This window comes from Neolamprologus brichardi, chromosome 3, assembly GCF_056152115.1.
Source record: "Neolamprologus brichardi isolate AB-2024 chromosome 3, ASM5615211v1, whole genome shotgun sequence".
Classification (NCBI taxonomy): domain Eukaryota; kingdom Metazoa; phylum Chordata; class Actinopteri; order Cichliformes; family Cichlidae; genus Neolamprologus; species Neolamprologus brichardi.
In genome coordinates, this window is record NC_142106.1 from 53,469,179 (window position 1) to 53,484,259 (window position 15,081).

Here is a 15,081-nt window from a genome sequence, read left to right on the forward strand (position 1 = left end):
AAGCACTATGCTGCTAAAAGATGAAAAATAGATATTTGCAAAATTCTGCCTAAATATGTATTTTACCTGGTTAATGTGTGTGGAGGGGCGTGGTCTGCAGCGCCGCTGCAGGGGAGGCGGACACACCTGAGCGGCACCCGCAATCACACCTCGACACCTTAAAGTCTGTGCTCTCTATGCTGTTGTGTTGGTGTGTGTCGGGCTGTGAGCTGCAAAGCTACAGCCGGCTGTGTGCGTATTAGCAACCGTGTGTGAAAAGTGGTCAATAAAGAGATGCTGAAAAGTGTGTTCATGGAAACATCGTCGGGTCTGCCGTGATATGTTTACAATGGGACTTCTGGTCACAGCGTCTGCAAATCGAGGCTGTACGAAGTCACTTTCATCTTTACGCAGGACTGTAAGCTGTCATCTGTGAGGCGTGAGTGGTGTTTGTTTTTAACATAGTTCACGGTGGAGAACAGCTGCTGACATAATGTGGATCCAAAGATCCATAACTGGCCTGCCTGGGGTTGAAAGTCTCGATAAATGCGCGGCGTTTCGGCGGGTACACCGGCTTCCGCGAGTGTGACGGATATTTTGAGCGATGAAGAAATAATAGAATATAATTTTATTTTTATACTTCAATATCACAATAATCTTCCAATTTAGAACTACAAGTTAAAAAAGAACTAACATAAATAAAATACACTTCAGCTAAATACTTCTAATTTATTTTCCCGGAGCCGCACTATAAGGACTAAAGAGCCGCATGCGGCTCCGGAGCCGACCCCTGACCTAAGTGAAACCACTTGGCTACGCCTAGAAATTCTGTCCATAAAAATTATAAACATAATCGGTGACAAAGGGCATCCCTGGCGGAGCCCATCACCCACCTGGAACGAGTCCAACTTATTGCCGGCTATGCGGACCAAGCTCTTGCAACGGTCGTATAAGGACTGAATGGCCCATAGCAATGGGCCAGTCACCCCATACTCCCGGAGCACCCCTCACAGGACTCCCCAAGGGACACGGTCGAATGCTTTCTCCAAGTCCATAAAACACATGTAGACTGGTTGGGCAAACTCCCATGCGCCCTCGAGTATCCATGAGAGGATAAAGAGCTGGTCCAGTGTTCCAAGACCAGGATGAAAACCGCATTGTTCCTCCTGTAACCAAGCTTCGACTAACGGTCGGACTCTCCTCTCCAGCACCCTGGCATAGACTTTCCCAGGGAGGCGTTTTCGCTCAAGGAAAACGCTGTGTTTTGAACACACTCTCGAAAATGCATACACGGTGCTTTCCCTTCGCAGTGTGGACAGCAAAAACGCAGACTTGAAAACGATGACACCTTTTTAGTCATGTGATGCAGTCATGTGACCAATTAAACAAAGATAGCGGAGGGCATTATACAACAGTTGTTTTGTTTGCTCTCATTTTTGACAGCCCTATTAAAGGTTAATATCAGTCTGTACATGCTCCAGATAACTTTTCTTTAAATTCTGTAACTCTCACTCACTTTTGCAACTTTGTACTTTTGTGTTACTCGCAGCAACAACTCCACCTCATTGTTAGTCCATTTAAAAACTCTGTGCTTTTCCTCATTTTGCTGCAACGTTTCAACGAGCCGGAAAGTGAATAGACGTCAGACAGAAATGAGGCAGGCCGGATCTTCTTGCGTTTCATGCATGAGCAGGACTGCAACATAAGCGTTTTTCGGCCATTTCAATGTGGACACACAGCCTTGTTACACGACTGAAAACAATAGTGTGGACACGGAGCATTTTCAGACGAAAACACCGTTTTCAAATCCATCTGGGCTAGTGTGGACGTGGTCTCAGTGGCACAGCACATATCCTGCAGTGCAGGCTGCAGGGTAACAGGACCAGTGGTTGTCCTTGCTAGATTGGCTTTACAGTCAAAAACACCCACTGGTCTGGGCCCAACACCCAACCAGTGACCTGGTTTCCTCCACCAGCTCCATCCCTTTGTTTCTTAATCTTTGCTTTCTATTAGCAATGAATGACTGATTTGAATGATTGATTTATATTATATTTAGTGCTGTCAACATTAACCCGTAATTACGGCTAAACATGTCCTGGACATGGTCTCTGCACACAGATAAAACTTAAAATGAATAAAGAGTGAAAATGTCAGTTCCTTTCCAGAGATCAGTTTGAACAGGCTGCACCGTTGTTGCTGACAGAGATTTTGTCCTTTGAGACCACATACAGACATCTACTGTTTATGTTAGACCAGAAATGTGTGATTGTTCAAATAACACTGGTTTCCAGCATTAAGTAATCAGACAGAGCCAGTTTCCTCATCTATCAGACACTGTTTGTGGCTTTAACGGCCATCTACATACCTCAGAGTGTCCAGTCTTAGCTGCTCAAGCATCTTCACTCCTGCCTCCCCTGGGTTATTGTAGCTCAGGTCCAGCTCTTTCAGATGGGAAGAACTGGAGCTAAAAGCTGAGACCAGAGACTTGCAACCTTCCTCTGTGATCAGGCAGCCTGACAACCTGCAGACATGACAAATACTCTTAGAGAAGAGAAAAATAGCTAAATGCAAACAGGAAATTACAGCCAAAAATGAATTTAAAAAAGACATGTAAACATCTAAACCTCATCTACTGAACATTTCAAGAACGCTGACCTGAGTGTTTCCAGTTCACAATATGGACTTTTCAGTCCAGAAGACAAAACCTTCACTCCAGAGTCCTTCAGGTCATTGTTACTCAGGTCAAGCTCTCTCAAACTAGAGGGCTGGGAGCTGAGTAGTGAAGACAGAGTTTCACAGCTTCTCTCTGAGAGATTACAGACACTCAATCTGAAGAGACAATAAAGAGAAAAATAATAATGTTAAACTTTCTGGTCTGAACCTTTGAAAAAAACATGATCTAGATAAAATATCATCTCTATAGAGGTTAAATCATGTGGAGGGTTAATTAATCATCAATAATCAATCAATTAGTCATCATTAAATAATTAAATCAATGTCATTAATGAATTAAGTTCAAAATACTTAATAAATTAAATATATACATAATTGATTTATTCCCAAGTAATTTATTTATCATTTAAAACATTTCCAATAAATTAATTACAAATTTAATGACTTTTAAATATATTTAATTAATCACTTATTGACACATTTAATTAATTATTTAAGAATCTATTTATTTAATTCATTTGGGCCCTTCTAGCCCTGCAGCTGTGCATGTGCTTACATATCCACTGGTATGTATCCTACAGGTATTCTCACAGCAGTGCTGCTGAACATTAAATGACCAGCAGATGTCAGTTCTTCATAATAAGCAGTTAAACGAGGCTTTGTGTGATCTGCCTTTGGGTGAAGCAACAAAGCCGGAAAAATTGGACACATTCACAGAGCTTTACCACACCATCACTAGACAACAATGGAATTATTTTAACTAAAAACAAATAATCAGAAAGTCTTCTGCCTGGTCTCGTACCTCTGTGTTTCTGTAACATGAATAATGAGCTGAAATTCTCCTCACGACACCACCGATCAGCTCGAAGGGCCCTCGAGTTTACCTGCATGCATCCTGTTCACCTGTCAGCTGTTTAACACCTGCTGCTTATTCAGGAAACACGCCCACATTACCTGGTGACAGTCACAGTTTAATGTGGGCCGCTGTTTGTCAATATAAAATAATTTAGTTCCAATATTGTGCACACAATTTGCAAATGTACCGTATTATTTAGACCATAAGATGCACCAGATTATAAGGCGCACTGTCGATTTTTGAGAAAATTAAAGGACTTTAAGTTTGTTAAGTTTGTTAAGTTAGTTTCGTCAGCGCACAGCTGCTGGAGCTTGTGTTTACCCTCAAAGTGACCGATCTGGGTTTACCTGTTACTTTAATAAGGATTTAGGCTATTTGCATTTAAATTAAATAGATTTATTGACAGACATCAATTAAATAAGTAAACTTGTACCTCAGTAATATAGTTCTGCCACTTATCTGCTCTAATGACTGGAAATCTGATATCCAGTCACCAGCACAGCTTACTCACTTACAGTCACTTACTTCACTGTTTTTGCTCCTGAGCCAATCAGTTTGTTTTAGATTAAAGTTGTTTCATAACTGCATAATTTTACTGAAGTTTAATGTGTCAGCGGAGCACATGTGGAACTGAACCATTCGCTTGTCTTAATTATCTGATGTTTATATGTGTTAAACTTTTTTAATCTTCAATTTTAAATTGAAACTAACATTTAAAGACATTTGGTACAATGTGGAAAGAGGAAGAGTATTTCCACCAGGAGCAGAAACGTCTGACTCAGCATGACAATGCTGTTGGTGGATACTGAAGAGCTCAGCCTGTCAAGACAGGATTAGGTTATCGTTTTTAAAAATGTTTATTCAATTATATTCTGAGGCCAGTTATCTGGTATAATTTTTGGAAGTCTATTAAAATAAAAATAAAATCAGATGTGTGGTCTTTTGGTTGTTCTTTTGTTCAATAAGCAGATGTTGGTGTTTCAGCAATGCAGTAACTTAAGTTTAAAAGGCTTGTTAGAAACTATGAAACACATCATACAGACTTGTGGACATTATTGACCCCCCCCCCCCCCCCCCCCCCCCCCCAAACAAAGATCAGATACAATATACAATACAATACAATACAGTTTAGTAATATTTTTTTAAAGCAGTTTAATAATTTCTGGAGCAGGCTGAACAGCAGTCTTCACTATCTATAAGCAGCATAAACATGCTGTGGTGAAAATGTTCTCTTTCCTCCTTAACCATCTTTTTAATGTTAGTTTTAATTTAATGCTTGTTTCAGATGCATAGTCTTAACTCAAAGTAACCATGGTCGGACTTGATTGAAGTAACTCAGGTGAGCCTGTCATGAACCGAAAACTCACAGCTGCTCTAGTTTATGGCTAGACTCAGTTTGTTGAACCTGTGCCTTGAAAAAGGCTCCTGTTTGTCCCTCATGTTTGTTTTCACATTTTAGACTTTGCTTCTATTGGAGTTATTATCAGTAACACGTGCTTACGTTTTGCTGGAACAGTTGAAACTAACATAAATAAATAACTCGAGAGGTGATAGTCAGCAGGGGGTTTACAAGTTGTGTGCCGCGTTGACAGCAGTATGCAAGCTCGACCACTCGCAAGGTGAGCTGGCAGACATCACTGAATTCATCTGAGAGGATCAGGTTCATTTTGACAAAGTGAGCAGATATTTAAAGATTGTGCCACTACATTCTTGTCTAGAAGATATTAAAGTGTATTTGGTGACACACAAAAAAGGGTTTATGTTTAAGTTTAAGTATAGTTTGGGTCCACACATGTCCAAACCCTGGTGTGTAGGCCTACTTAGTATTGAGAAATTGTCATGGGACCAGGGTCTGGGTGGCCCAGGGCCTGTAAGAAGTTATGGACATGTGTGTTTTTGGTGCTGCTGTCTCCTGTTTCCATGTTTGTGTATCTAGGTGTGTGTGTGTGTGTGTGTGTGTGTGTCAGCCAGGAGCCTGGCCACACCTGCGGAGGAGAATTACTCACACCTGCAGCTGATCAAGCCTCGTTAGAGGAGCTACTTAGGAGTGTGGTGGAGCTCTCTCCGATGCTGGATCATTGCGTAACTTCACGTTAGTCTCTTGGCGAGTTAGTTAAGGTTAGTCTGCCGCATTGTGGCTTTGCTGACGGCTGCCTCTTTGTTATTCCCCAGGAGGAGTGTGGAGACGAGAGGGCAGCGAGCACGGGGTGCTCAGACACTGAGGAGAAAGGAAACACTAACACTGGCCAGAGGACATGTCAGAGTCGGGAACGCACTGGGGATTTATTGTTGTTTGGATTATTTAGCATCACTGTAAATAAACGCACTGACCTCATCAAAGAGTCCAGCATTTGGGTCCTCCTTCCCCTCATCATAGTCTGCCACGCAGGCCGTGACAGAAAAGCCCACTAAAAGAACGCCCACCAGACCAAAGCAATGGTTTTGACTTGATCAGCATTAACCCCGCCCCCTAACTTTGATGGGTGAAGCTGACAAACAAAATGTATTTATGAACACCGATGCAGGGCCAGGAGTAGCAACGTGAATTAAATAAATACATCATTAAATAATTCATTAAATGTGTCAGTAAAATAATTAAAATAGAAAACAAACCAATAATTGATTAAATATGTAATTAACTAATTAGAATTGTACATAAATAAATAATGAAACATTTTAAATGAAATAAATGGATAATTAATTATTAATATATTTCTTTAATTGATTATGTACATTTTTAAAATTAATTACTAGAATAATTAATTCATTAGTGATGTATTTATTTAATACATCCATTAAAATTATTGCTATTTTACTCAAAATAAATTTAAGACATCAATATTAAATAGTTAAATTATGATACTGAATACATGCAACTATAACTGATTACATAAAAATTAGGATTTCTTCAGCTAAAGCCAAAGTGCTGACTCATTTGGCATGTTACTCTCAAATGTTTTTCCTAATAACAATAACATAATTACACTTTAGCCACAAGAGGGCAGCAGCATTAATATAATTCACATGTATATAAAGGTACAGTGATTATATTACAGACGTTGATTGCAGTGGGTTTTTCCATAACAGATCTACAATCACAAGTCATTTCTCTTGGTAGTTTTTTTTCCCTGAAGTTCCTCATTTTGAGAATTGAATAACTTGACCAGATCTCTGTCAAACCCCACTGTTGCAGTTTATCTATCCTGCCCTGCGGTTATTTATCTGTTCATTTCTGACACTTTCTCAACTTCTTGCACGTTTTAAATGGTTTTAGACAAAAACCCTTTGAAAAAGATTTCAAAGTAAGGATATGTCAGTATAAAAATAAATGTAGTGTTTAAGTTGCAAATTTCAAGTCAAATCACAAACAACAATATCTGACCTGAGTGTTTCCAGTTTCCAGTTTCCAGTCTTCAGTCCAGAAAACAGTACTGTCAAACCTGAGTCCTGGAGGTTGTTGTTACTCAGATCTAGAGCTCTGAGCTCACAGTCTTCTAGTTGAAGGGAGGAGGACAGAGCTTCACATGCTCTCTCTGACAGGTTACAGCTATTCAGACTAAAAAAAAGATGTAAATCATCATAAATAAAGTTACAATAAATTAAATAATAGAAACTTTATAACTTACAGAGCTTTTTTACAGGCTTTGACCACTGGCAGCAGCCTCAGAAGAGCCTCCTCTGAAGCAGAGTATTTCTTCAGGTCAAACACATCCAGATCTTCTTCTGATGACAGTAAGATGAAGACCAGAGCTGACCACTGAGCAGGAGACAGTTTATCTGTGGAGAGACTTCCTGATCTCAGGGACCATTGGATCTTCCTCACTAGAGAACGATCATTCAGTTCATTCAGACAGTGGAACAGATTGATGCTTTTCTCTGGAGACAGATTCTCACTGAGCTTCTCCTTGATGTACTGGACTGTTTCCTGATTGGTCTGTGAGCTACTTCCTGTCTTTGTCAGCAGACCTCGTAGGAGAGTCTGATTGGTCTGCATTGAAAAACCCAGGAGGAAGCGAAGGAACAAGTCCAGGTGTCCATTGGGGCTCTGTAAGGCCTTGTCCACAGCACACTGATAAAAATATTTCTCTGTCTGAGAGCTTGTTTGTTGTTCTTCCAGCAGATTGAGTCCAGAGTTGATGAAGGTCAGATGGACATGAAGAGCAGCCAGAAACTCCTGAACACTGAGATGAACAAAGCAGAACACCTTGTTCTGGTACAGTTGTTTCTCCTCTTTAAAGATCTGTGTGAACACTCCTGAGTACACTGAGGCTGTGCTGATATTCATCTTACACTCTGTCGGGTCTGATTCATAGAAGATCAGGTTTCCTTTCTGCAGCTGATCAAAAGCCAGTTTTCCCAGAGACTCAATCATCTTCCTGCTCTCTGGACTCCAGTGTGGATCTGTCTCAGCTCCTCCATCATATTTGATACTCTTGACTTTGGCCTGAACGACCAGGAAGTGAATGTACATCTCAGTCAGGGTCTTGGGCAGCTCTCCTCCCTTTCTGGTTTTCAGCACATCCTCCAGAACTGTAGCAGTGATCCAGCAGAAGACTGGGATGTGACACATGATGTGGAGGCTTCGCGCTTTCTTGATGTGGGAGATGATCCTGCTGGCCTGCTTCTCATCTCTGAATCTCTTCCTGAAGTACTCCTCCTTCTGTGGGTCAGTGAACCCTCTGACCTCTGTCACCATGTCGACATACTGAGGAGGGATCTGATTGGCTGCTGCAGGTCGTGTTGTTATCCAGAGGCGAGCAGAAGGGAGCAGTTTCCCTCTGATGAGGTTTGTCAGCAGCTCATCCAATGAGGTGGACTTTCTTGTTTCAGTCAGGATTTTAGTTTTGTTGAAGTCCAAATTAAGTCGACACTCATCCAGACCATCAAGTATGAACACAACCTGGAAGTCTTCAAGCCTGCAGATTCCTGATTCGTTAGTTTGATTAAAGAAGTGATGAACAAGTTCCACCAAGCTGAACTTTTCCTCTTTCAGCACATTCAGCTCTCTGAAAGTGAATGGAAATATGAACTGGATGTCCTGGTTGGCTTTGTCTTCAGCCCAGTCCAGGCTGTATTTCTGTGTTAAGACTGTTTTCCCAATGCCAGCCACTCCCTTTGTCAGCACTGTTCTGATTGGTTCATCTCTTCCAGGTGAGGCTTTAAAGATGTCTTCTTGTCTGATTGTTGTTTCTGGTCTGTCTGGTTTCCTGGATGCTGTTTCAATCTGTCTGACCTCATGTTCATCATTGACCTCTGCAGTCCCTCCCTCTGTGATGTAGAGCTCTGTGTAGATCTGATTCAGAAGGGTTGGGTTTCCTGCTTTAGCGATCCCCTCAAACACACACTGGAACTTCTTCTTCAGTTGGGCTTTAAGTTCACGTTTACAGATTGGAGCAAATATTTCTGAAGGTAAGAAATTCAGAAAAAATATTACACAATAAATATCATAGCCTTTCAGTATCCTGAAAGGATGAATGTCTATTGGTCCATTTCTTGAGCTATTTCTTGAGCTATTAGGAAAGATGTTCAGTCTTCAGAGAAATTCTCTTACTGCTCTGCAGATGGTCAGCCATCTCATGCTGCTTAAGTCTCCTCAAGAAGTGGAGTGTGATCTTCAGAAATGCTTCTCTGCAGCTCTTTCTTTCATCTTCATCCTCACCTTCAAACATCTCCTCATCCTCCATCTGGCTCTTTAAAGTTTCTGGGTGATCTGGACTCAGAAGCTTCTGGATCTTCTTCAGCTCGTTCTTCACAAATGTTGTGATGTTTTCCTCCAGCAGCTAGAAAAGAAGACTATATGAATTACTCAGTGGTAAATGGACTGGTTCTTATATAGCTCTCTTTGATACTCTGTGCACACAAAGCATTTTATACAACATGCTCATTCAACCAAGCACATTGTTCTATGCTTAAATACTTTCTTTCACACTCTGATGGATGCATCAGAGGGCAGCTTGGGTTTAGTATGTTACCCAGTACATTTGCCAGCCAGGGTTTGATTCACAAACCTTCTGACTAGTAGCTGACCTGCTCACCTCCTGAGCTCCAGTCACCCCAATCTGACTGAAATCATGGAGCCCAAACTCTGATTTATGTTGGACACACTGACAATCCTCTGGTCCACAAAGTGCAGCATAGAGATGACTGAAAAGAACAAATGTAAACGTAGTACTACAAACCATAACCACAGAGTCCAGGTGTGTTTGATGTTGCTGTGCAGACTGACCAGTGGAAACCTCTGCTCTCTCCTGGTCCACTCTGTGGAGGAGTAATGAATAATTAGCTCATGTTATGTCTGTCCACACGCAGACACAAGCTAAAGGTCCATGAAGTGATGTTTGGATGGGTTCAGTCAATCAGATGACTGTCATGGTGAAGCTTTGCTAGTCCTGGTGATCCCACTGAGAATTAACAACTCAGTTTCCAGATGTCTGTAGTTTTCTGCTCAGTTTCTTTAGTCCCAACAGCTCTTACAATCTCCTGCATAAAGCTTTCCCTCCATGCTCAGATGCCCTGGAACAAGGTGCTCTCTTTATATCAGTGAGTGGTTTAAAGTGCCAACTTGCAGTGCTCGCCAAACTTTGTGTCAGCAAAAGTAGTTCTAATGTTTCTTACATTTTTACACACACAAATCAATGAACACAAAAACATAAACTTTTCAGATATTTTGTTTTACAATGTTACAAAACTCAGTTCACAACTATACACTCTGATTTACAAGTACAACATATTTATGACCACAGTTTGAGCCGATGTATGTCCCGAGTCTGTGGACTCAGTAGTTTTGTTTTGATTGTTATTGTCTTTTGTTACAATTTGATTCTGATTAAGATTTTCTAGTTCTGAGGTTTTGGTTTCTGTGTTCCCTCTGTACTGTGTTAGTATTGTGTCTCTGTGTTCACTTCCTGTTTTATTTTGACAGTGCCATGTCCTATGTTAGTGTGTCTACTTTTGCTTCCCCTTGTCTGGTTATGTCCAATGAATCCTGCTGTGTCTCCCTCCCTTTTCTCATTCCCTGATTGCTCTTTTGTGTATATGAGCCCTTTGTTTTCTCCTGCTTGTTGCTGGTTCGTCTGTGTTATCTCCCCGTGTCGCCGTTTAAGGTTTAAGGTTAGTTTTTTATTTTTTTCAGTAGAGGTTATCTTAGCTTCTGCACAGGCCATCTCCACTGCACTTCACCGTTTCAATAAAGCTCACTCACTTCACAGCAGTGTCGGCATCTTGGGTCCTTTATTAAATTCAACATGGCTCGCCCCGCTAGCCGTGACATAAGATGTGAAAACAATATCCAAAAAACATGAGGGACAAACAGGGAATAGTTTTAAGGTGCAGGACCAACAAACTGAGTCTAGACATAAACTCAGAGTTGATTGAATTAGCATTTTGAATTGGCTGATCTGAGTTACTTCAATCAAGTCTATGTTCACTTTGAGTTAAGATTATACGTGATTAATGTAAAAGAAAAAAGCCATCATCAGCAACTGATTCTGATTTAGCAGGTTTTCAAATCTAAACGGTACCCATCCCTAGCTGGCTGTAGTTAAACCTTTACTTAAAAAGTATCTCTACCCAGCTGTCTTAGCTAATTATAGGCCAATCTCCAACCTGACAATCCTTGAAAGAGTAGTTGGGGGGAGACAATCAGAGGAGCAGTGTGATGATCTTAGGTTACAAACTACCGCAGTCAAGTCATTAAGGGAGACAGGATCAAACTGCTCTAAGACAGCTGAGCACACAGGAGACTCGGATCTGAGGCAGCAGTCGGCGAGACAAGAGCCCTAATAGATAGAACCTTGTTGTTAAAAATGCTAAAAAATCATCACAAATACTTGGTGAAGAAATGACTCCGACATTATCACGTGAATGAAGAAAACGATTGAGGACATTAAAAAGTACCTGAGGCCTGTGACTGTTTACTGACACTAAGTTTAAGACAAACTCAGTCTGCAGTTTTTACAGCTTCTTGGTGAGCAGAAAGACAGAAAGTCCTTAAAATCTGTAGAGAAACATACAATCTGTCCTTTTTCCATCTCCTTTCAGCGCGTCTACAGTCACGTCTAAGGGAGCGCGTATGTTCATTCAACCACAGCTCTGATAAATGCTGAGCGCGCAGAGTCCTGAACGGAGCAATAGAGTCCAAAATATCAGTGCAGGTAGAATGAAGAATGTCCGAAAGGTCCTCAACACTTTAACAGCTGGAGTTCATTATTCCAGAGTCCATAAAGGCAGCAGAAATATGCGGCGCTGTTAGAGCATTAAGCGCTCGCTTTTTACGTGCTGAGGCGCACGGCTTATCTACCGAGCAGCGCAGCGTTACAGTGAACAACACAGGAAAATGATCGGAGATGCACAACTCAGATATTTCAGTGATGCACACATCCAGCCCGTGGGAAAGCTCCAAGTCTAGTGTGTGACCTTTTTCATGCGTGGGACCAGTAACCCACTGGGTCAAGTTAGAAGAGTCAATAATATTTAAAAAGTCCTTGACCAGAAGTTTAGAGTAACAGCAGACATGGATGTTGAAATCACCAAGGCAGCATCATCAGAAGACAAAGCACAACCAGCTCTATCTGTCCATGAAGCCAGATAACACACACCAATGAGTTCAACTGCAGGAATGTCTTAAAGACATAAAGACCTGGATGGCCACTAACTTTCTGCTTCTTAATTCAGATCAAACTGAGGTTATTGTACTCGGCCCTGAAAATCTTAGAAATATGGTATCTAAGCAGATTCTTACTCTGGATGGCATTACCTTGGCCTCCAGTAACACTATGAGGAACCTTGGAGTCATTTTTGACCAGGACATGTCCTTCAATGCATATATTAAACAAATATGTAACTGTAATTCATTATTATCAGGATGTCCTAAAAACTCACTGAAAAGCCTTCAGCTGATCCAAAATGCTGCAACAAGAGTCCTGACAGGGACTAGAAAGAGAGAGCAGATTTCTCCTGTTTTGGCTTCCTGTTAAATCCAGAATTCAAAATCCTGCTCCTCACATACAAGGTCTTAAATAATCAGGCCCCATCTTATCTTAATGACCTTGTAGTACCATATCACCCTATTAGAGCACTTCGCTCTCGCTCTGCAGGCCTACTTGTTGTTCCTAGAGTATTTAAAAGTAGAATGGGAGGCAGAGCCTTCAGTTTTCAGGCCCCTCTTCTGTGGAACCAGCTTCCAGTTTGGATTCAGGAGACAGACACTATCTCTACTTTCAAGATTAGGCTTCAAACTTTCTTCTTACTTAACGATTAAGTCCCTGTATTCCACCGTTATATGGAAATCAGCCATTATAACTTGTGTCAAATCTACTTGTACCTCACAGTTTTCTAAGTACACAGAGAGCAGTAAACCTCAGAGCAGCAGCACATCAGACTGTGTGCAAAAAATCTACAAGAGAAAATATTTTGACCCATTTCTAAATGATTCTTGTGACCATGCTGCACCACAACACCTGATCTCTGGTTTCCTGACCTCTTCAATCCCACTTTAATACTTGACTAAACTCATTTTCCTGTTTAGGTGTTGAGGCAAAGCCGCCCATCTACAATGCAGGCAACAGCAAATGGAGCTATTTTTATTCCCTTTGGGGTTTTTCTACTTTTGTGCTACAAAATGTTCAAGCTGATTAAATTCATTAGAATAAAAGTTCAGATAATTTTCTCATATTAATGTTGGAGGTAGAAATTCAGGTAACTTTGCACAAAAACTGGCAGAAAGTTCCTTCAAAGATGGAGTTTTTACTTTAATACTGTGAGTACATTTCAGAGCCTGTACTCTTTTACCTTTACTTGAGTAAAGAAGTTGAATCATTATTTCAGCTTTAAGAGGGTATTTTAACACAAACATCAGTCCTTCTACTTAAGTATGTTTGACACTTTGTTTACGCCTAAATTAACTTTACTGTTAACGAGTTTTCATGTTTCTGTAATCCACCAGTGTGCTCATGCTTTTTTAATTGAAAACATATTTTAATGATCAAATATAATTATTTTTGTTATTTGGGGATTTTAAATGTCCTTGACAGAGACAGATGATAATCATTATCCTGCACTGTGGTCTCAGGTTTGGTCGAGCTAGCACAACGAATGGCTGGCTATGTTGAACTTCTTCCTGGGATCTACACTAAGAAGTGAGTCCAACATTAGCAGGGTCTCTTTCCTTGATCTGGATTCACTTTAGCATTCACAGTCACGTGAAGCTTGTTATTAACTCGATAAGTCAACCCAGGGTTTCAGCTGAGCGTTCACATGAAACACATGGTGTTGGCAGCATCTGATCAATCATATTCATGGAGACGTGTATCAGCAACAGAGCAGCTGAGTTTGCAGAAGGAAGTCAAACTAAACCATAGGAACAATATGAGGAGATTACACACATAATAAAATACTAGCAGTAACACAGCTGCTGCAGACAAATCAGTCATGTGATCGTGTGTGAGAGGAGAAGGACTGTAAAGGAGTTTGCTATTAAAAGCTCTGTATGAATGTGGAGCATTTGAAGGGCTTTAAAAAGGCCAATATAAAATAAAAGGCAGCAAAATTGCTGACTGTGAAAGTCACCAGACTTATCAGACCTCTGTGATTAAGACCTGTAAGAACACCTATTTGTACTTGTTGGCATTATATCAAATACACACGTATATTAAGCCTTTGTTTGAACTCTGGTTGAATTTGTTACTTTCAGACTGTGAAACATCACAGAGGCTGCAGCTGCAGATCTTTTTTTCACCTGGAAATTTACTTTAAATGTTAGATGGAAAATGTATTGCTCAGTTTAACCAAAGTAAGAACAATAATGCATAAACCTTCATAAAGACAAACATCTCCCCAGAACATTGAGCTGCTGAAGTGTCACTGAAGGGAAAAACTATTTGTCCTCCTCCATCCAGCAACACCTGAAACACCTGAGTGGAAGCTCCTCCCTACACTGTGTTTGAAGCAAAGCACAAAGGAGACACCTGCTGGAGCAGCTGGAGTCCTACAGACACTCAGCCTCTTCACTACACAAACACCTCCTACAACATCCACTCTTTCCACTCTGACTGCTGTGTTTGTGGAAACACTCCAACACACACCGCTTCACATACCAACATAGAAATGTGTGTGAAAAAGAGCTGAGCTGGTATTAAACATGAGGATTTATTCAAAAACACAGAGTCGGGAACAACATCTAGACACACATTACCTCTCAGCAGCAGAAGAACATCCTTTAAAGTAAACACCAATATCCTTCGACTCGTTGCTCTTTAAGGAAACACAGCTGGGTTCAGGTCCAGGAGATTCTGGCCTCTTATTGATCCTAAAAGAAAAACAATAAATGTAACAGCTTCATGAGATAGGAAGGAAAAACTGGAAATATTAAATTAAAGACATGATGAACAAACTCTTAAAAATAATGTACTTACTCTTTGTCACACAACAGTCTTTTGTTAAAGTTTACACTGATATCCTTCGACATGTTGCTCTTTAAGGAAACACAGCTGGGTTCAGGTCCAGGTTCTGGATTAGTTTTAGCTGAGCCTGGTACGCCCCACAGCTCTGGGCTTTAAAACAACACACACAGAGGT

General features: G+C 40.8%; 1 protein-coding gene across 3 annotated transcripts in view; it reads right to left on the reverse strand.

The window, feature by feature from the left end:
- LOC148105817 (protein NLRC3-like) overlaps positions 1 to 15,081 on the reverse strand; it is a 261,895-nt gene that overhangs the window by 246,600 nt on the left and 214 nt on the right. The window contains exons 2-9 of one of the 3 annotated variants that reach the window (XM_087838917.1): positions 14,932 to 15,057; positions 14,700 to 14,813; positions 9,688 to 9,766; positions 9,060 to 9,288; positions 7,135 to 8,911; positions 6,891 to 7,064; positions 2,635 to 2,808; positions 2,345 to 2,500 (exon numbers count right to left, since the gene is read on the reverse strand). In XM_087838917.1, the coding sequence (XP_087695043.1) occupies positions 2,345 to 2,500; positions 2,635 to 2,808; positions 6,891 to 7,064; positions 7,135 to 8,911; positions 9,060 to 9,288; positions 9,688 to 9,766; positions 14,700 to 14,813; positions 14,932 to 15,057 (2,829 nt within the window). Of the gene's footprint in view, positions 1 to 2,344; positions 2,501 to 2,634; positions 2,809 to 6,890; positions 7,065 to 7,134; positions 8,912 to 9,059; positions 9,289 to 9,687; positions 9,767 to 14,699; positions 14,814 to 14,919; positions 15,058 to 15,081 lie in introns of those variants that run through there. The other 2 variants (XM_087838915.1, XM_087838918.1) reach the window with 2 other exon arrangements.